The sequence below is a fragment of the Oncorhynchus clarkii genome, chromosome 16 (genome assembly GCF_045791955.1).
Source record: "Oncorhynchus clarkii lewisi isolate Uvic-CL-2024 chromosome 16, UVic_Ocla_1.0, whole genome shotgun sequence".
Taxonomy (NCBI): domain Eukaryota; kingdom Metazoa; phylum Chordata; class Actinopteri; order Salmoniformes; family Salmonidae; genus Oncorhynchus; species Oncorhynchus clarkii.
In genome coordinates, this window is record NC_092162.1 from 59,831,196 (window position 1) to 59,851,845 (window position 20,650).

The 20,650-nt window shown below is 42.0% G+C and overlaps 1 protein-coding gene across 2 annotated transcripts in view; it reads right to left on the bottom strand.

Annotated features, from left to right (window-relative positions):
- The window catches only part of LOC139368853 (metabotropic glutamate receptor 7-like), a 123,160-nt gene that overhangs the window by 25,792 nt on the left and 76,718 nt on the right, over positions 1 to 20,650 (bottom strand). For both annotated transcript variants that reach the window (XM_071108272.1, XM_071108273.1), the window contains 2 exons: positions 18,935 to 19,074; positions 3,535 to 4,470 (listed from right to left, as the gene is read on the bottom strand). In XM_071108272.1, the coding sequence (XP_070964373.1) occupies positions 3,535 to 4,470; positions 18,935 to 19,074 (1,076 nt within the window). The remainder of the gene's footprint in view (positions 1 to 3,534; positions 4,471 to 18,934; positions 19,075 to 20,650) is intronic.

Sequence of the window (20,650 nt, forward strand, 5' to 3'; positions counted from 1 at the left end):
TGTGGGGGTGCTTTGCTGTCTGTGATTTATTTAGAATTCAAGACACCCTTAACCAGCATGGCTACCACAGCATTCAGCAGTCATACGCCATCCCATCTGGTTTGGGCTTAGTGAGACTGTCTTTTGTTGTTCAACAGGACAATGACCCAACACACCTCCAGGCTGTGTAAGTGCAATTTGACCAAGAAGGAGAGTGATGGAGTGCTGCATCAGAAGACCTGGCCTACACAATCCCCCGACCTCAACCAAATTGAGATGGTTTGGGATGAGTCAGACTGCAGAGTGAAGGAAAAGCAGCCACCAAGTGCTCAGAATATGTGGGAACACCTTTAAGACTGTTGGAAAAGCATTCCAGGTGAATTTGGTTGAGAGAATGCCAAGAGTGTGCAAAGCTGTCATCAAGGCAAAGCTTGCTATTTGAAGAATCTCAAATATAAAATATATTTAGATTTGTTTAATACTTTTTTGGTTACTACATGATTCCATATATGTCATTTCCTAATTGTATGTCTTCATTATTATTCTACAATGTAGAAAATAGTATATATAAAGAAAAACCCTTGAATGAGTAGGTGTTCTAAAACTTTTGACCAGTAGTGTATATGTATTTTTATATTAAGAATAATAATTTCTCTTTCTTCTCTCTGTGTGTTTTTATAATTTTCCATCACATCCCAAGAGTCTGAATCTCACCAGAGAAATAATTTGAGCGAGAGCAAACAGCACCCCTGTCTCATTATGTGTAGCCCATGTATCTGATGCTCTCTGGACCAAAAAAGTACAAAATGTAAGCCACTGTGGCATTTGATTGATTGATGCCGGAAAGCATTTAGCCTCACTTGATAAAAAACATAAAATAATTAGCCAATCAGCATTGAGCTGATCTCAGCAGTGGTTTGTCCTGGTGCAGCAAAATGCACCCCAAGGGAGGCCAGTTTGGATTTGGCTTCACACCAATCAAATTACATCCTAAACAAAACTTCATTTTCAGATAAACTTCTGTTTCTGGTCTGCTTGTGCTGATGTCCTGCAGTAGCTAGCTTGCTAAATCTTCCCTTTCCTAAGCCATGGATGAACGTGGGGCTTAATTATCTGAACAGGCCAATGATTATGACTGCGATTCTGATCTAACCATAAATTAATATGTTGTGACACTGGCCTGAGACAATTGAAGTTCAATTGTAGCCTAGATGTAGCATAGTAGGCTGAAGTTAACTAGCTAGCTAACTTAGCTGGTTCATTGTTGCCCATGCGAGGAAGTTAGGCTAGCAAGCATTTAAGCTAGGTAGCCCATGACAACAAAAACAAAAAGTGTACTGTATGACACAGCCATAAACCGTTTTGCCAACATGAAAGAGAGGCCCATGGCATTGGTGTTCAACGAGTCTACATGTAGGGTGAGGCAATTTGTTTTTTTTACTTGCACACGCACACACACAGAAATCAGTACCATGGACACCCACATAATACAGTATTTAGCAACATTGATTGGACTAAATAGTTTTGGTCAACTGACCTGAGCCCTAGGACCATGCCCCAGGACTACCTGACATGATGACTCCTTGCTGTCCCCAGTCCACCTGACCGTGCTGCTGCTCCAGTTTCAACTGTTCTGCCTTATTATTATTCGACCATGCTGGTCATTTATGAACATTTGAACATCTTGGCCATGTTCTGTTATAATCTCCACCCGGCACAGCCAGAAGAGGACTGGCCACCCCACATAGCCTGGTTCCTCTCTAGGTTTCTTCCTAGGTTTTGGCCTTTCTAGGGAGTTTTTCCTAGCCACCGTGCTTCTACACATGCATTGCTTGCTGTTTGGGGTTTTAGGCTGGGTTTCTGTACAGCACTTTGAGATATCAGCTGATGTACGAAGGGCTATATAAATACATTTGATTTGATTTGAAATTTGATTTGATTTTGCTATTTTTAAGTTTGTTTTCAGTGTATTAAACTAAGCATGTAGAGTCTTTTTGATTTGATGATGTTTAAATGGTGCTAGAATAGCGGAGGTAGTGCGCCTGTTGTCTTTGGTCTAACTTGCGGTAACTCTGTGGTTATAAATTAGTAGTTGATTAGTAAACTGTAGAAAACATGAACTTGCTTGACTATGCTGCAGGTCATGTAACTGTTGGTTACATGCAATATTTTCATTGTGGACTTCACTGGACAGATGCTGCTCTGCGGTTTTGTGATGAAACAAACGTATGTGTAGTTAAATATATTCCGCCACTGTGTGACTGTTGTCTTTTTGTTGTCACAGCCTTATTGTATATCACAGTGGCATATGAACAAGTGGGTTATAGAGCAAACAACGCAATTATCACAACATAGGTTGTAATATGGCTTTTTTACTGGCTTGGCTTCCACAGTGATTTACCCATGTTCCACTACTGCCTCCTAGTCTTCCTCCACAGTGATTTACCCATGTACCACTACTGCCTCCTAGTCTTCCTCCACAGTGATTTACCCATGTACCACTACTGCCTCCTAGTCTTCCTCCACAGTGATTTACCCATGAACCACTACTGCCTCCTAGTCTTCCTCCACAGTGATTTACCCATGTACCACTACTGCCTCCTAGTCTTCTTCCACAGTGATTTACCCATGCACCACTACTGCCTCCTAGTCTTCCTCCACAGTGATTTACCCATGTACCACTACTGCCTCCTAGTCTTCCTCCACAGTGATTTACCCATGTACCACTACTGCCTCCTAGTCTTCCTCCACAGTGATTTGCCCATGCACCGCTACTGCCTCCTAGTCTTCCTCCACAGTGATTTACCCATGCACCGCTACTGCCTCCTAGTCTTCCTCCACCGCTTCCTCCATCTCCTCCTTCTCTTCCTCCTCCACCTCCTCGTTCTCTTCCTCCTACAACTCCTCCTTATCCTCCTCCTCATCCCCCACCTCCTACTCTTCCTCTTCATCCTCCTTCTCCTCCACCTCCTAGACTTCTTCCTCCGCCTCCTCCTTCTCCACCTCATCCTTCTCCCCCTCCTTCTCCTCCTCCTAGTCTTCCTCCACAGGATGAGGCATAATAGCTAGTGTTGAGCTCCAGGCGTGAAAGCTAAGATAATGACATAAGGAGCTGCTACATCTCACAGCACCCCCCCCCTTTCTAATGCCTATTTATGTCTCCTGCAGTCCTTGTGTGTTTTATTATGCACATCTGAGCCATATGAATTTGAAATCAAAAGAGAATGAGTCTTTAGCATACAGACCATGTGTGTTTGGTTTTGTGTGTGTGTGTGTGTTTTTGTGTCTCTAAGTGTGTGTCTTTGTCAGTGTGTGTCTATGTCAGTGTGTGTCTATGTCAGTGTGCGCCTATGTCAGTGTGTAAGTTTGCATGAGATAAAACACAGGCTGGAAGCAGAAGCAGTGCAGGGGGAGGGAGAGAGAGGGAGGGATGGATAAATAGAGAGATGGAGGGAGAGAGAGAGAGAGGGAGAGAGAGAGAGAGAGAGAGAGATAGAGATAGAGAGAGAGAGAGAGAGAGAGAGAGAGAGAGAGAGAGAGAGAGAGATGACTCACCTTCTCTGCAGACTGGGCTGTGCCAAAGAAGATGGGGATGAAGGCCAGCCAGACTATACAGGTGGTGTACATGGTGAAGCCGATGGGCTTGGCCTCGTTGAAGTCTTCTGGCACGTCGCGGGTCTTGATAGCGTAGATGGTACATGTGACCATCAGCAGGATGCTGTAGCCCAGCGAACAGATCATCTGCAGGTCCGTGATGTCACACTTCAGCACCCCACGCGCTAGGTTGGGGTTCATGGTCTTCTGCTCATCGTAGTCGATGATGGTGTTGGGGGGGTCCACGGCGAACCAGACGAGCACGCCCAGCAGCTGCAGACAGATGAGGGAGGAGGTGATGGCGATCTGGGAGGTGGGGCTGATGAAGCGCGGGGCTGTCACTGTCTGCTTCCCCTGTTCAAAGATCCGGTAGATCCGGTTGGTCTTGGTGAGCAGCGCAGCATAGCTGATGCACATCCCCAGGCCCAGGAAGATCCTCCGGAAGGAGCACACGCCCACATCGGGCTTGGCAATCATCAGGAAGGTGATAATGTAACACAGGAAGATGCCCGTCAGCAGCACGTAACTCAGCTCGCGGCCTGACGCACGTACGATGGGTGTGTCGTTGTGGTGTATGAACGTTGCCATGACAAAGATAGTGGCGATGATACCCAGCATGGCGAGGAACACGGGAATGACGGCCCAGGGGGAGTGCCACTCCAGCTTGACAATGGGGATAGGTTGGCACTCCGTCCGGTTGGGGTTGGGCCTCATGTCATAAGAGCAAAGGCGGCATGAGGTCTCATCATACTGGTACTGGTAACCATCACACAGCTCACAGTGCCAGCAGCATGGCATGCCCTTCACCCTCTTCTTCCTCTCACCTGTCTTACAGGGCAGACTGCACATGGAAATAGGGACCGCCTGCTCCCCCTCTGGCCACTGCAGCTCCTCCAGCTGAGAGAGAGAGAGAGAGAGAGAGAGAGAGAGAGAGAGAGAGAGAGAGAGAGAGAGAGAGGAGAGACCACAGGCCGTGGAGGTAGCACTTCAGATAAGAGGGTTAGTCGATAGGGATGAAGTCGTTTGCATCTACCTGACAGGCAAATGGGCTTGGATGCAGGATGAGATACAGGATGAGATACAGTGAGGTCCGAAATTATTGACACCCTTGATAAAGATGAGCAATGATGACTGTATAAAATAAATAATTCAAATACTGAGCTACATTGTATACTCAAATAAATTGGGAAATTATATTATTTTAAACTAATGCTTGTTTAACAAGGAATATAAATATTTCTCACAGAGGTAGAGGTAAATATTATTGACACCCCTGTTTTCAATACCTTTCAACGCCTCACCTTGCAATGATTACGGCACTGAGCCTTTTTGTAAAATGTTTTAGGAGTTGGAAAACATATTAGGAGGGATCGTAGACCATTCTTCCATACAGAATCCGGTTACACTTCATTTAGATAGTCCGGATAGTCCACCTGTAGTTGGTCATGCTATCAACAGACTATCTTTTGATAAGCAACTGCGTGCTAAGGTTAGAGTTAGGTTTAGAATAAGGGTAAGGGTTAAAGTTAAGGTTAGGGATAGGGTTAGGGTTAGGATAAAGGTTAAGGTTAGGGTTAGAATAAGGGTAAGGGTTAAAGTTAAGGTTAGGGATAGGGATAGGATAAGGTTTAAGGTTAGGGTTAGGTTTAGAATAAGGGTAAGGGTTAAAGTTAAGGTTAGGGATAGGGATAAGGGTTAGGGTTTAGGATAAGGGTTAAGGTTAGGGATAGGGTTAGGGTATGGGTTAAGGTTAGGGTTGGGTTTAGAATAAGGGTAAGGGTTAAAGTTAAGGTTAGAGATAGGGTTAGAGTTAGGATAAGGGTTAAGGTTAGGGTTAGAATAAGGGTAAGGGTTAAAGTTAAGGTTAGAGATAGGGTTAGGGTTAGGATAAGGGTTAAGGTTAGGGTTAGAATAAGGGTAAGGGTTAAAGTTAAAGTTAGGGATAGGGATAGGATAAGGTTTAAGGTTAGGGTTAGGTTTAGAATAAGGGTAAGGGTTAAAGTTAAGGTTAGGGATAGGGATAAGGGTTAGGGTTTAGGATAAGGGTTAGGGAGGGTTAGGGTTAGGGTAGGGTTGTGTAAGGGTAAGGTTAGGGTAGAGATAGGGTTTTAGGATAATAGGTTAGGGTAAGGGTTAAAGTTAAGGTTAGAGATAGGGTTAGGATAAGGGTTAAGGTTAGGGTTAGGTTTAGAATAAGGGTAAGGGTTAAAGTTAAGGTTTAGAGATAGGGTTAGGGTTAGGATAAGGGTTAAGGTTAGGGTTAGAATAAGGGTAAGGGTTAAAGTTAAGGTTAGAGATAGGGTTAGGATAAGGGTTAAGGTTAGGGTTAGGTTTAGAATAAGGGTAAGGGTTAAAGTTAAGGTTAGGGATAGGGATAGGGATAAAGGTTAGGGTTTAGGATAAGGGTTAAGGTTAGGGATAGGGTTAGGGTATGGCTTAAGTTTAGGGTTAGTAGATAGTTCGTTTTTTAGAGCATCTACATGTGGACTATCCAAATAAAGTTTTACCCAGAATCCTTCCAGATTCTTGATATTCTTAATCTGCGCTTATGGACTGCCCTCTTCCGTTCAAACCACAGGCTTTCAATGGATCTCATGTCCGTAGACTGAGATGGCCATTGCAAAATGTTGATTTTGTGGCCAATTAACCATTTCTTTGTGGATTTTGATGTGTGCTTGGGGTTACTGTCTTCCTGGAAGATTCACTTGTTGCCAATGTTCAGGTTCCTGCCAACCAGGATTTTGGCTAAAATATCCTTGGTACTGGGTAAAGTTTATGATGCCTTGGACCTTAAAAAGGGCCCCAGGACCAGGGAAGCAAAAAACTCCCATAACATCAAAGTTCCAACACCATATTTTACAGTACGTATGTGGTTCTTTTCTGCTCATGCATTCTCATTTCGATGCCAAATCCATCACAGGTGTGCATGGCCAAAGAGCGTGGCCCAAGAGCTCAGTCTCTGGAATTGAAACCCATTGAAATCCTGTAGTTTTCAATGTCTCTCTCCCTCTCTTTTTTTCCCAGCTCTCCCGTTAACCAGGTCAACTTCCATTAAGCCACAGCTTAACAAGCGACCTTATTGTTCAAAACTTAAACTTAAAAGTAAACCAACCTATTCACTTATACATTAAAGAAATACTTCTTCCAAAGAAATGCATTAACAACATTACAATTCGGGAGCAATTCTATCACCTTTTAAATATAATACAAATTAATTATAACAAGAATAAACTCAATAATTTGTTCTAACAAGGGTATTACACTCTAATTAGGCATGTCCTCATGACTTGTAAACACACAAGTGAAATGTAATAAGTAACCGTTTCAACTCTTAACTCTGTCTAAAACCTACAACTGAGACAAAACTTGTTAGATCATTGAAAAGCAGATACATTTGTGTTTCCCTTATCCAATCCACTTGTATAGTGTGGAACAATATCTGACAACTGGGGCTATACTTGGAACTCCAGGTTTATCATAGGTAAGTAGTACAGGAGCTTTCCTTACTCTCTGAGATCTTCTTATTCCTGGTCCTTCTATTTCCTCCGAAGTTTCACTTCTTGAACTTCTTGTTCCTCTTCTTGAATCTCTTCAATTGAGTTAGATGCCTCATTATCATCTGCTTCAACTCCAGTTGCGACCTCAGCTTCTTGACTGGACTCTATTGCTTCTACAACTTGTTCTGCTCTTTCAGGTCCCCCAGTCATTTGATTCCAGACTATGTCTAGGTCCAAGCTAAAAGGTTACGACATCTCTTCCACTTCTCGGCTCCTACAGTTTGTATTAGGCACTTCATACCATACTCCAATGTCCTCATCTTCTGAGTCGAAATCCTTCTCATCTTCTGGATTCTTAACCTCTTCAACTTACTCATCATTCCGAGGAGTACAGTTTCCAGGCAACTTTTAATTTCCCTTTCTCTTCCTCCTTCTTTGCAGGGTCATTCTACTAGGAGTTGGTTCTATGTTAACCACAGGTTCTAGGCGCACTTTCTGCCCCAGTGGTAGCAGGTGATTCCGATTAAGAATCTTAATGGGTCCATCTCCACTTTCAGGATTCAAACAGGTAAGTTTGACATCCGACTTTCCACCACATATGGCGTAGAAACCCAGCGATCTGCCAGCTTATGTTTTCCATGCAGTCCTAGATTCCATATAAGGACTCTGTCTCCAGGCATAAGTTGCGTGTAGCGAATCATCTTATCATATCGCTGTTTGTTTTCATGGTTTTGCTTTCCAGCAGTGCTCTAAGCAAATTTGTAAGCAGCTTGTAACTGTTTCTTCGTATCAGATACATACTTGAGGTAAGTTCTCTCTGAAGAGCTATCACTCAAGACTCCAAAACAGATATCAACGGGCAATCTAGCTTCACGTCCAAACATAAAAAAAATAGGGCGAGTAGCCAGTCGCTTCATTCCAAGTACAGTTATACGAGTGCACTAGATGCCCAATATACTGACTCAATTTGTTATTTTGTGTAGGATCAAGAGTTCCAAGCATGTTCAACAAGGTTTGGTTGAATCTCTCAGGTTGTAGATCTCCCTGAGGATGATATGGCGTTGTCCTTGACTTCTCCAACCCAAGCATATTCAGTAGCTCACAAATGAGTCTACTTTCAAAATCTCTACCTTGATCGCTATGCATCCTCTTCGGTAGACCATAATGGATGAAGTGCCTCTCCCACAATACAGTGGATGCTTTCTGATCCTTCGTAGGAAAAGCTTGAGCGTATCTCGTGTAATGATCCATAATGACCAGGACATTCTCTGTGTTACATGAGTCAGGCTCAATGGACAGGAATTCCATACACACAAGGTCCATAGGTCCATCACTTTGCATATGACCAAGCGGAGCAACTGTCTTTGGAAGTGTTTTCCTCTGTACACAACGAGCACAGGATTTAAAGTACTCCTCTACTTCCATCTTCATGCGTGGCCAGTAGAACCGGTCTCTGACAAGTCCATACGTTTTGTTAAATCCTAAATGACCTGAGTCATCATGCAGCGACTTGAGGACCATAGTTTTGAACTTCTCTGGAAGTAGTAGCTGAGCACGATGAGTTTCGTTTGGCGGATGTGTGATCGTGTGGGTAACTCCATCTTCCATCTTTAGCTTCTCCCACTCTCTCAGGAGCAAAGAGATTAATGGATGTTTGGTCATTGTCACCCTGGTAATATCATGTTTATTAAGGGCAACCCACATCTCTCCTAAGCAAGGGTCTTATTGTTGTGATGCAGAAAGTTCCATAGTGCTCAATCTGGGCATGTGAGACTTCAGCATGCTCAGGTTACAGTATGCTTGAGGCACAGCATGCATAGAGGCTCCCAACTGATCAATCACTCTACTAGATGATCCAGGAGTTACTCTAACAACATTAGACATCTGGCACATGGCTCGGACACCAGATGCAGTAATGTCTCTCCAATCTTGTTCCACTGCAGTTTGCTGATGAGAGCGGCGAGATAAAGCATCGGCATCTATGTTCTGCCTGTACTTGAGACTAAAGTCAAAGGTAGATAACGCAGCTAGCCAACGATGACCAGTGGCATCCAATTTTGGGGACATGAGGACATATGTCAATGGGTGGTTGTCTGTTGGTAAAGTTGTCTCTTGGTAAAGTACACCTAACCCTTCGCGGCTAGCATCTACATGTAGAAAGTATGGCAACTGAGGATCAGAAAAGGCCAACACAGGAGCTTTTGTGAGGTTTTCCTTCAATGTCTCGAATGCCAATTCACACTTCTCATCCCACCTTGATCCACATGGTTCTGAGGGGTTGAGGTAGGCTTTCTCCTCTTCCTTGGACTTTCTTACTTTCTTGGCAGAGGGAAGATATCCGCATAAGAGCTGATTCAGGGGGTAACTCACTTTAGAATAGTCTTTGACAAATCTTCTGTAATATCCACAGAATCCTAGGAAAGAACGCAGAGCAGTCACAGTTTCAGGCCTTGGCCAGGTGGAGACAGCTTCACTCTTTGACGGGTCTGTAGCCCGTCAAAGAGCCTGTAATCAACAGGACCCTCAACAATGGTGCCATTCTTTTCCCTCATCACCACAATAGGAGATGCACAGGGACTTCTCGACTCAGATATGATCCCAGATATATTGAAGTTATTAAGTAGCTTCCTCACATCTTCAACATCAGCTGGGGACAAGCGGCAAGATCTCTCCCTAAATGGTTTGTCTTCAGTAACTCTGATGGTGTGGTGAGTACTCTTTGAACAACCCACATCAAACTCATGTGTTGAGAACACTTCTTTCCGTTCCATCATCTTTTCACATAACCTCTTCTTCCATCCCTCAGGCACTGAAGAATCTCCAAAGTCGAATGAAGAAGACATCAGTCTCTCAGATGAATCCTGCTTACTTTTCAATGGAACACCTGGAGCACATCTACAGGAAACAGATGAGCCATAGGCGTACCTCGTTTCAGGGTGATCTCCTTTGTCGAGACATTCCTGACAGTAAGAGTGATTCTTCTAGACGACACAACTGCAACTGTCTGGATTTCAGGCCTCACTAGTAGTTCTTCAGGGAACCAGGGTTCTTCAGGCCTCTCTACCAGAATGGTTTGAGTAGAAGGTATCCCAGGAAACTTTGGAATTCCAGTAACTCTCGCCTGCCACCAGGTGGCAGGGTGACAGGTTTTGTCTGTGTGAAACAGACATTTCCTCTCTTCTCGTCATCATCAGTTGAGCTTTCTATCATCCTCTCATATGCCTCTTTGATAACAGGATGAATTTGTAGTGTGCTAAGGAAACCTTCACCTTCCTTCACCTTCCCATACGTCTCTTCACTACAGACGTATTTGTGCCGACCAGAATAGGCACATCACCTTTCATGGCCGGATCTGGACATACCAACACAAGTGCTTCCATGGTCTCTGCTACACCCACAACCGATCCTGAGAACTCAAGCTTCAGTGACAAATAGCCATCATATGGACACTGATCAGAGCTAAGGCCCCATATCTCTAAGTTTCCTATAGGAATCGATGGCAAATGCGTCAAGTACTTGTCATAAAGGGATCTGTAAAGTAGAGTAATCTGAGACCCGCTATCTAGTAAAGCTTTAGCGTAGATACCTTCAATCTGTACAGGAACGACAGAACTTGGACCAACTAAACCTGTAGGTAGCATGTCTTTCATGTCTTCATACTGTGGCACTTGGCGGAACGTATCTTCACTGGGACTTCAGGCTGCTCCTTTACTGGGTCCTTCTGTAGTTTCCCATAGACCGCTTTTATTTGATTAGGTGTGTGTTGACTTTCCTCAAGTTCTCTTCACCTTCACAGTTTCTCTTGAAATGGCCATCTTCTCCACATCTATAACAGAACACTCCGGGTTTGCTGTCGGCTTTAGTCTGTTCTTGTGATGGATTTAGTCTCTTCTTTTTGCTTTTAAATGCCACATCTGACCTTTGTGTGTCAGATTGAGCTGCTGTGATGTTAGCAGACATGAGTTGAGTCATTTCATTTTTAAAACTTTTATTTATTTTGTCAGCACTTCTATCTTGGTATTAGCTTTTTCGCAAACTGTGGCAACAGGAGCAACAGCTGATGACTTCACAACACTCTTCGTTGTGTTCCTGTCTTGAATCATGTCCTCCTCCTCCCTTACTTCTTGTAGTAGTTCAGTAAAGCTTGGTGGTTCAAGTAGTTTATAGGTCATGCGAATACGAAGTGCAACCATGTCATGTGAGGATGCACCTATCACTACTTGGCCAATGCGTATGCGATTAATCTCTGACAGCTCAATGCCTCCTTTTCGATAAACAGCCTGCAGCAATTTGTCAAGTCTCAATAGGTAAGCTGAAAGCTTCTCTCCTTCACTTTGGAATGTGTTTCTGAACATTACCATGAGATCAGGTGCACTTTTGGTGGTACCGAATGCTGTTTCTAGAGCCTTGTATTCGAGCGCTGTAGCATGGGGGTTCCCTGTCTTGAAGAACCTCACAATGTCAGCAGCAGGCCCTTTAAGACTTTCTATTATTCTCTGTTTTTTCACATTGTCGGTGCACTGTCATTCCTCTAGGTAAATGGTTGGTTTGCTCAGCCCATGCGTCATACTTTTCCTCTCCACTAGGACTGGGTTACACACCTGAAAACAAACGCAGCTTACAGTAACTCTGAGTCTCAGATGGCACATTATTGCATTTCTCTACCAGTGAACTGATGGCAGTAACCAGTTCAGTGTTGAGGTCAGCGCCAGAGGGACTTACCAGGCCTTTAACATCAGCTACAGTCTTCCCTTTATGTCTTAGAAAGGATAATAGCTTCGCCTGAAAATCTTCACCCTCTCTCTCAACAGGAGATGTGGCTTGTGAAACTACATGTACAGGCCAGGGACCCAACTCTCCAGGTATCCCAGCAACACTTGGCACAGCTATTTCGTTAAGATTGTTTGATATCTCTACCAAAACATCCTGCTTTTTATCAGCTGAATAGGAACAACGACCATGCAGTCTAATTTTACCAAAAGCCTTAACATAAATCATTGTTTCCAGCAGAACCTCATCAGAAACATCCTCTGTCACATTGCTAAGGACAAATGCACGATTAACAGCTAGTTGTTTCTCTCTACACCAGGAAACAATATCTTCAGCACTCATGTTGTAAGTCTATGCCTATACAGCAATGTTAGAAAGAAAATGTTCAAATGGTGAATCAGTGTATAATGTTAGTATAGATGTCAGCAGTGAAAACAGTGAGCAAAAAAAATAATTACACCAGTCATTTCTGAAAATATCCATCAACAAAAACAAAATTCCCAGACGAGCACCCAAAAATGTAACCCTCTCACCACGCTCAAATTTCACTATCACGATATTAACTTAAGTAGAGTATCTCAACAGCATGGGATGTTAGGTGAGAAGGACATCTCCAATAAGAATCCCCATTGTAAACTATCTAAGGTGATGACAAATAGGGTATTAACTTCAGATGGAATTATTATAGGTTTTTGTTATTGTATAAAGATATACTTTCCCATGCATTAAATTAAATTGAAACAGTAAATGACTCCACCAAGGCAACATACATAAGGTTCAATATGTGTATTATTACATTTCATTTTCATAGTACCACATCAAAATAAATAAAAATAATAAACCCCAATGAGTCGTGCACAATCAATGTAGACAGTACTCTTTAGCAGTAACCGATATCCCATGGGAACATGAACTCGTTAATCTTTCCCAAGCAATTCTCTCTCGGTTTCACAGGATGCTAGGCTAACCTCAAGGCTGTCCAATACCTCCACGATGAGATTGTAGCTTCAGTCTTTACTAAGTCTTTCTTAACAAAATTGTAACAACTCTCTTATAAAATAAAATCGGTATTTCCCTTCAAAACTCGGTAGGTATGGGTTTTGTTTTATTTTTAACGCCTTCTGTAAAAAACAATTCTTCACCAACGGTCATAATGTAATGTCCATCCTTTTTTTCAACGTCTCTCTCCTTCTCTTTTTTCCCATTGGCCACAGCTTAACAAGCAACCTTATTGGTCAAAACTTAAACTTAAAAGTAAACTAACCTATTCACTTATACATTAAAGAAATATTTCTTCAAAAGTAATGCATTAACAACATTACAATTCAGGAGCTATTCAATCACCTTTTAAATATAATGCCAATTAATTAGAACAAGAATAAACTCAATAATTGGTTCTAACAAGGGTATTACAATTGCTAAAGGTACTGCATAGGTGTAAACATTACTTTTTTAGCAAGAGATAGCACTTGTATAGCCTAAGAAAGTAGCAGAAATGTGTAGAAAGTAATTTTGAATGCATTTTATTGAAGGGTAACAATAACAGTCTTGAACTTTTTTGGCAACATAGTGATATATTCATATATATTGTACAATGAGGAATTAACCTACAAAATACTAGTCTTCTCCCATTTGTTTAACCATTGCCCCCACACACAAGGTGTATAAACAACAACAATAAATAATAATAAAATAAGATAATAGATACAAAACAAAAATGTGAAGAACATAAATCAATCAACTCTAATTAGCACATGTAGGACAGTATGCAAGTGTGTGTTGATGGACTTTGCAGATGTATTTCTCACATGTGCAGCACATAGTATTGTTTTACAGTCCTTCTTTGGGGGACAGAATTGGCATCTCCTCCTCTTGCCTGCCCCAGCTGCAGCCTCAGGTGGATCAGGACAAGATTCAGCCCCCTGAACAGCTTTCACAAGCTCTGCAGAGGCTGTTGTGTGGGGGAGGCACTCCCTTCTTTGAATGTGTGGGGTTACAAGTGCCTTTCCCAGCTGCTCCAGGAACACCCTCCTCTTGTTCCGCTTATCAGGCATCCAGGTAGGGTTGATCTTGTTCCATATCATGAAGGCATTGTATGAGGACACATCAATGATGTTATGGAAGATGACCAGGGGCCAGCGGGCAGTCATCCTCCTGCAGCTGTAAGTTCCAATCACCTTGTCCAGGTTATCCATGCACCCTTTGTTGTGGTTGTATCCCAGGGTGGTGGCTGGCTTGTTCCTCTTTGGGAGGTAAGAAACTAGAGTGGTGGTGAGCGTGAAGGCAAACTTTGCTGAGAAGGCCTCTCTCCCTCTTGTTGGGAGGAGTGCAGGGGGAGCTCAGGCTTGTTCATTCTAACTGTGCCAACCATGGTGATCTTCCTCTTCAGGAGCTGCTGGTTGAGTGCAATCAGTAGCACACATAATCTCAATTTCTCATTGTGTGTGTATGTCTTTGTGGTTTTTGTGGTGTGTAAATGATTTAAAAAATATAGAATTTAGGGGGTTTTCTCTGCTGTTAAACACATTTTGACCCTTAAGACAACACAAGGGTTAAATGGAAGAAGTTTGGAACCACCAAGATTCTTCATAGAGCTGGCCACCCGGGTAAACGGAGCAATCGGGGGAGAAGGGCCTTGGTCAGGGAGGTGAACAAGAACCTGATGGTCACTCTGACAGAGCTCCAGAGTTCCTCCGTGGAGATGGGAGAACCTTCCAGAAGGACAACTGTCTCTGCAGCACACGACCAATCAGGCCTTTATTGTAGAATGGCCAGACGGAACCACTCCTCAATAATAGGCACATGACAGCCCACTTGGAGTTTGCCAAAAGGCACCTAAAGGACTCTCATACCATGAGAAACAAGATTTTCTGGTCTGATGAAACCAAGATTGAACTCTTTGGCCTGAATGCCAAGCGTCACGTCAGGAGGAAACCTGGCACCATCCCTATGGTAAAGAATGGCAGCATCTTGCTGTGGGGATGTTTTTCAGTGGCAGGGACTGGTGAGACTAGTCAGGAACAAGGGAAAGACGAATGGAGCAAAGTACAGAAAGGTCCTTGATGAAAACCTGCTCAGAGTGCTCAGGACCTCAGAGTGGGGTGAATGACTTGAGGATGTAATCGCTGCCAAAGGTGTGTGAACAAAGTACTGAGTAAAGGGTCTAAATACTTACAGTGCCTTGCGAAAGTATTCGGCCCCCTTGAACTTTGCGAACTTTTGCCACATTTCAGGCTTCAAACATAAAGATATAAAACTGTATTTTTTGTGAAGAATCAACAACAAGTGGGACACAATCATGAAGTGGAACGACATTTATTGGATATTTCAAACTTTTTTAACAAATCAAAAACTGAAAAATTGGGCGTGCAAAATTATTCAGCTCCCTTAAGTTAATACTTTGTAGCGCCACCTTTTGCTGCGATTACAGCTGTAAGTCGCTTGGGGTATGTCTCTATCAGTTTTGCACATCGAGAGACTGAAATTTTTTCCCATTCCTCCTTGCAAAACAGCTCGAGCTCAGTGAGGTTGGATGGAGAGCATTTGTGAACAGCAGTTTTCAGTTCTTTCCACAGATTCTCGATTGGATTCAGGTCTGGACTTTGACTTGGCCATTCTAACACCTGGATATGTTTATTTTTTAACCATTCCATTGTAGATTTTGCTTTATGTTTTGGATCATTGTCTTGTTGGAAGACAAATCTCCGTCCCAGTCTCAGGTCTTTTGCAGACTCCATCAGGTTTTCTTCCAGAATGGTCCTGTATTTGGCTCCATCCATCTTCCCATCAATTTTAACCATCTTCCCTGTCCCTGCTGAAGAAAAGCAGGCCCAAATCATGATGCTGCCACCACCATGATTGACAGTGGGGATGGTGTGTTCAGCTGTGTTGCTTTTACGGCAAACATAACGTTTTGCATTGTTGCCAAAAAGTTCCATTTGACCAGAGCACCTTCTTCCACATGTTTGGTGTGTCTCCCAGGTGGCTTGTGGCAAACTTTAAACAACACTTTTTATGGATATCTTTAAGAAATGGCTTTCTTCTTGCCACTCTTCCATAAAGGCCAGATTTGTGCAATATACGACTGATTGTTGTCCTATGGACAGAGTCTCCCACCTCAGCTGTAGATCTCTGCAGTTCATCCAGAGTGATCATGGGCCTCTTGGCTGCATCTCTGATCAGTCTTCTCCTTGTATGAGCTGAAAGTTTAGAGGGACGGCCAGGTCTTGGTAGATTTGCAGTGGTCTGATACTCCTTCCATTTCAATATTATCGCTTGCACAGTGCTCCTTGGGATGTTTAAAGCTTGGGAAACCTTTTTGTATCCAAATCCGGCTTTAAACTTCTTCACAACAGTACACCTGCCTGGTGTGTTCCTTGTTCTTCATGATGCTCTCTGCGCTTTTAACGGACCTCTGAGACTATCACAGTGCAGGTGCATTTATACGGAGACTTGATTACACACAGGTGGATTGTATTTATCATCATTAGTCATTTAGGTCAACATTGGATCATTCAGAGATCCTCACTGAACTTCTGGAGAGAGTGTGCTGCACTGAAAGTAAAGGGGCTGAATAATTTTGCACGCCCAATTTTTCAGTTTTTGATTTGTTAAAAAAGTTTGAAATATCCAATAAATGTCGTTCCACTTCATGATTGTGTCCCACTTGTTGTTGATTCTTCACAAAAAAATACAGTTTTATATCTTTATGTTTGAAGCCTGAAATGTGGCAAAAGTTCGCAAAGTTCAAGGGGGCCGAATACTTTCGCAAGGCACTGTAAATGTAGTATTTCAGTTTTTTATTGTGCAAACATAAAAACACAAAAAGTGCTTTGTCATTATGGGGTATTGTGTGTAGATTGAAGAGAGGGAAAAACAATGGAATCTATTTTAGAATATGGCTGTAACGTAACAACACGTGGAAAAAGTCCAGGGGTCTGAATACTTTCCCGAATGCACTGTATATTATGTCTAGTGTCACAGCGTGTCTTACTGGCTAACTCGCAACCAGTGGTGGAAAAAGTATCCAATACTTGAGTAAAAGTAAAGATACCTTAATTAAAAGAAAATGACTCAAGTAAAAGTGTAAGTCACCCAGTAAAAACTTACTTGATGAAAAGTAAAAAAAGTGTTCAGTTTTAAATATACTTGAGCATCAAAATTAAATGTAATTGCTAAAATATACTTAAATATCAAAACTAAAAGTAAAAGTATAAATCATTTCAAATTTCTTATATTAAGCAAACCAGATGGCATGATTTTCTTGTTTTTTAAATGTTCGGATAGCCAGGGGCACAATCCAACAATCAGATATCATTTACAAACAAAGCATTTGTGTTTAGTGAGTCTGCCAGATCAGATGCAGTAGGGATGAGCAGGGATTTTCTCTTTTAGTGGGTGAATTAGACCATTTTCTTGTCCTGCACTTTTGGGTGTCAGGGAAAATGTATGGAGTAAAAAGTACATTATTTTCTTCAGGAATGTAGTGAAGTCATCAAAAAAATATAAATAGTGAAGAATAGTACAGATACCCCAAAAAACAACTTAAGTAGTACTTTAAAGTATTTTTACTTCAGTATTTTACACCACTGCTCACAACTAATGCAGCAAGCACCATACTATAGATGACACTGAATATATAACCTCCACTGAGTTGTTGCAGTGGAGAATACAATATATTTTTCATAATTTTTGAAAAGTAGTTCCACTCATAAGAGTGCAAAGAATAAGCTAAATAAAACAATATACTTTCATGCGTCCTATTTTGTACTCAATAGTAATTGATATCACCATGGAGACAGTAGTTTATTTTATTGAATGAAATGAAAAGCCAGAGAGTTATGAAAAATTTGATTAGTTAAGGAGAATAGGATTTACCGCCTTAAAATGCCAATTTTACAACCGTCTTAGAGGGGGAATATCTCTTCAGGATCGTTATATTGTCATATAAATGTAAAGTCGTCTACAGAGAATTTAGAGAAGGCCAATGAATTTTAGTACTTAAAAGATACTGAGCCTTCACACTCCAGGAGATTTATTTGGCATTGCGTTTTGTCAACAATATTAGTTTAACCTTAAGTTCAGAAATGGGTTGGACTTATCAGTACTAGTCATCTAGAACAACTCTTTATCTTGCATCTCACATCACAACCTATATAATTTATCTTGCTCCCAAAAACATTGAAAACCTTTGGAATGAATCTATTAATTGCTCTGATAATGATCACATTTAAGAAATTACACAACCACAGATTCTCACAACAAAGATTCAGAAAACAAACTGTCTTCAAATCTACTGCTTTTTTCTGGTCAATACCTTAGTGCATGCCAATATCTACAGTGTGTGTGTGTGTGTGTGTGTGTGTGTGTGTGTGTGTGTGTGTGTGTGTGTATTCCTGTACCTGTATGACAAATGTGTTTTTTTATTCAATTATGATCTGCTATCAGTTATCTGTGCAGGGGCTGTGATTTGTTATGTGGACAATGGTGCTCCCTGGAACAGCTCCTGGTTACAAACTGTAATGAGAACAACACCACTGTTGCCATGGAGACCACAAAGCAAGATTTGTCACCTTGGACTGATAAGGCTGCTGTAGTAGTTATTTTAAATGTTTTATATTTTTAGGAGGAGGGGTGGTTTGTTGTGTTTGTTGTTTTCAGAAGGGATTTAGGAAAATGTTTTGACGCATTTTGACACACCCCTTTTGATGCATATCTTCATCAGAGATGAAAACATCAAGGTCACCCGTCTCAATATTTCTTGACAAAGATATTTCATTAGATGGGTATCAGTCTTTTTCTGATTTTGACAACTTGTTGCCATCTTGCCAAAAAGCAAGAGCAACAGGCAGGACTACAGGCAAACTCCTCAATTAGATTTTACAATGCTCTTCCTAAACAAATGATTGACTAATTAGTACTAATTAGTGGGGACTGCCCTCAATCAACAAGTGCCCAGTTTGTACTTATATTTCTGTAAAATGTATTAAATGTAGTTCTACAGATCATGAATATCATAAAATAAGGCCATTATAAGGATTTTTTTATGACCATTTTTCCTTGACCCTAGCCATGATTACATGCCATAACCTTACCCTGAGTTGGAGAGTCTCCACCCACTGTCCAATGGGCCTGTATTCAGGAACACTGGAGTTGGTCATCTGAAACTGGAACAGGTCGTAGCGTCCCGGGGCGTCACCGTTTTTATTAAACATAACCGACGTGCCTGCACTACCTGCAGGGAGACAGAAGGAAGGAATGATAGAAACGTGTTTATATTGAGTAGACATTGACTTTTTCCACATTTTGTTATGTTACAGCCTTATTCTAAAATGGATTAAATAAAATATTCTACTCATCAATCTACACACTATGCTCCATAATGACAAAGTGAAAATAGGTTTTTAGAAATGCATTGAGATGTTTCTACAACTTGATTGGCGTCCACCTGTGGTAACTTTAATTGAATGGACATGATTTGGAAAGGCACACAGCTGACTATATAAGGTTCCACAGTTGACAGTGAATGTCAGAGCAAAAACCAAGCCATGAGGTTGAAGGAATTGTCCATAGGGCTTTGAGACAGGATTGTGTCGAGGCACAGATCTAGGGAAGGGTACCAACAAATGTTGGCAGCATTGAAGGTCCCCAAGAACACAGTGTCCTCCATCATTCTTAAATGGAAGAAGTTCGGAACCACCAAGACTCTTCCTAGAGCTACCACCCGGGCAAACTGAGCAATCAGGGGAGAAGGGCCTTGGTCAGGGAGGTGACCAAGAACCCGATGGTCATTCTGACAGAGACCCAGAGTTCCTCTGTGGCGAAGGGAAAACCTTCCAGAAGGACAACCGTCTCTGCAGCACTCCACCAATTCGCCCTTTATTGTAGAGTAGCCAGATGGAAGCCACTCCTCAGTAAAAGGCACATGATAGCCCTCTTGGAATTTGTCAAAAGGCACCTAAATGACTCTCAGAACATGAGAAACAAGATTATCTGGTCTGGTGAAACCAACATTGAATTCTTTGGCCTGAATGCCAAGAGCCACGTCTGGAGGACACCTGGCACCATTCCTACCGTGAAGTAGGTGTCATGACTGTCCTGTGAGCATCCAGATGGGTCGGATCATCTTTGCAGTAAATAACTTCAGCCAGACCTCCTCTCACCCGCGGAGGGGGGAGAAGGGAGCTGGTGGGTGGTTGACAGTTCACACCCTGTTGTAAATCAAGGATTAGAACCTTCAGCCAATCTCCTTCTCCAAATTCACACAAGAATGTTTCTTTGTTTCACAGACATTTTCCCGCCAAAACTTTAACATGTTTTAAAGTGAATACTGGAACAATATTTCTAACATAGATTGTGGGAATGGTCAGGGTCGGTCTAAAGAATAATAATGTAATTTTGGTTGTTTTTTGTGTCATCATTAAACATGTTAAAAACGAAATACTGTAACTTGAAAAGTATACACACTACATGTTCGAAGTCTCCGTCCTCTAGGTTGTGTATGAAATTAAAAAAATGATGAAAGTGTTTTTGTTAAGTTGGGGATGTGATCGTAGAACCTATAAGAGGAAATTGTTTCTACAACTTTGTACAAATGAGTAGTCACCACCCCTTGAGTGTGGTCAGAGAGTGTGTCAGCCTCACGAACTGCCCCTTTTGAATGAACTGTATAAAATAGTGGGTTAAGAATTAACATATCAGACCAAAGAGGCATGTAGCTGCGGCTCATGTCCAAAGTGGTTTGAACTTTGAAATCTCAACACGAGGTAGAGACGATGAAGTTACCTCCTGGACAATCACTGGTACGGCTG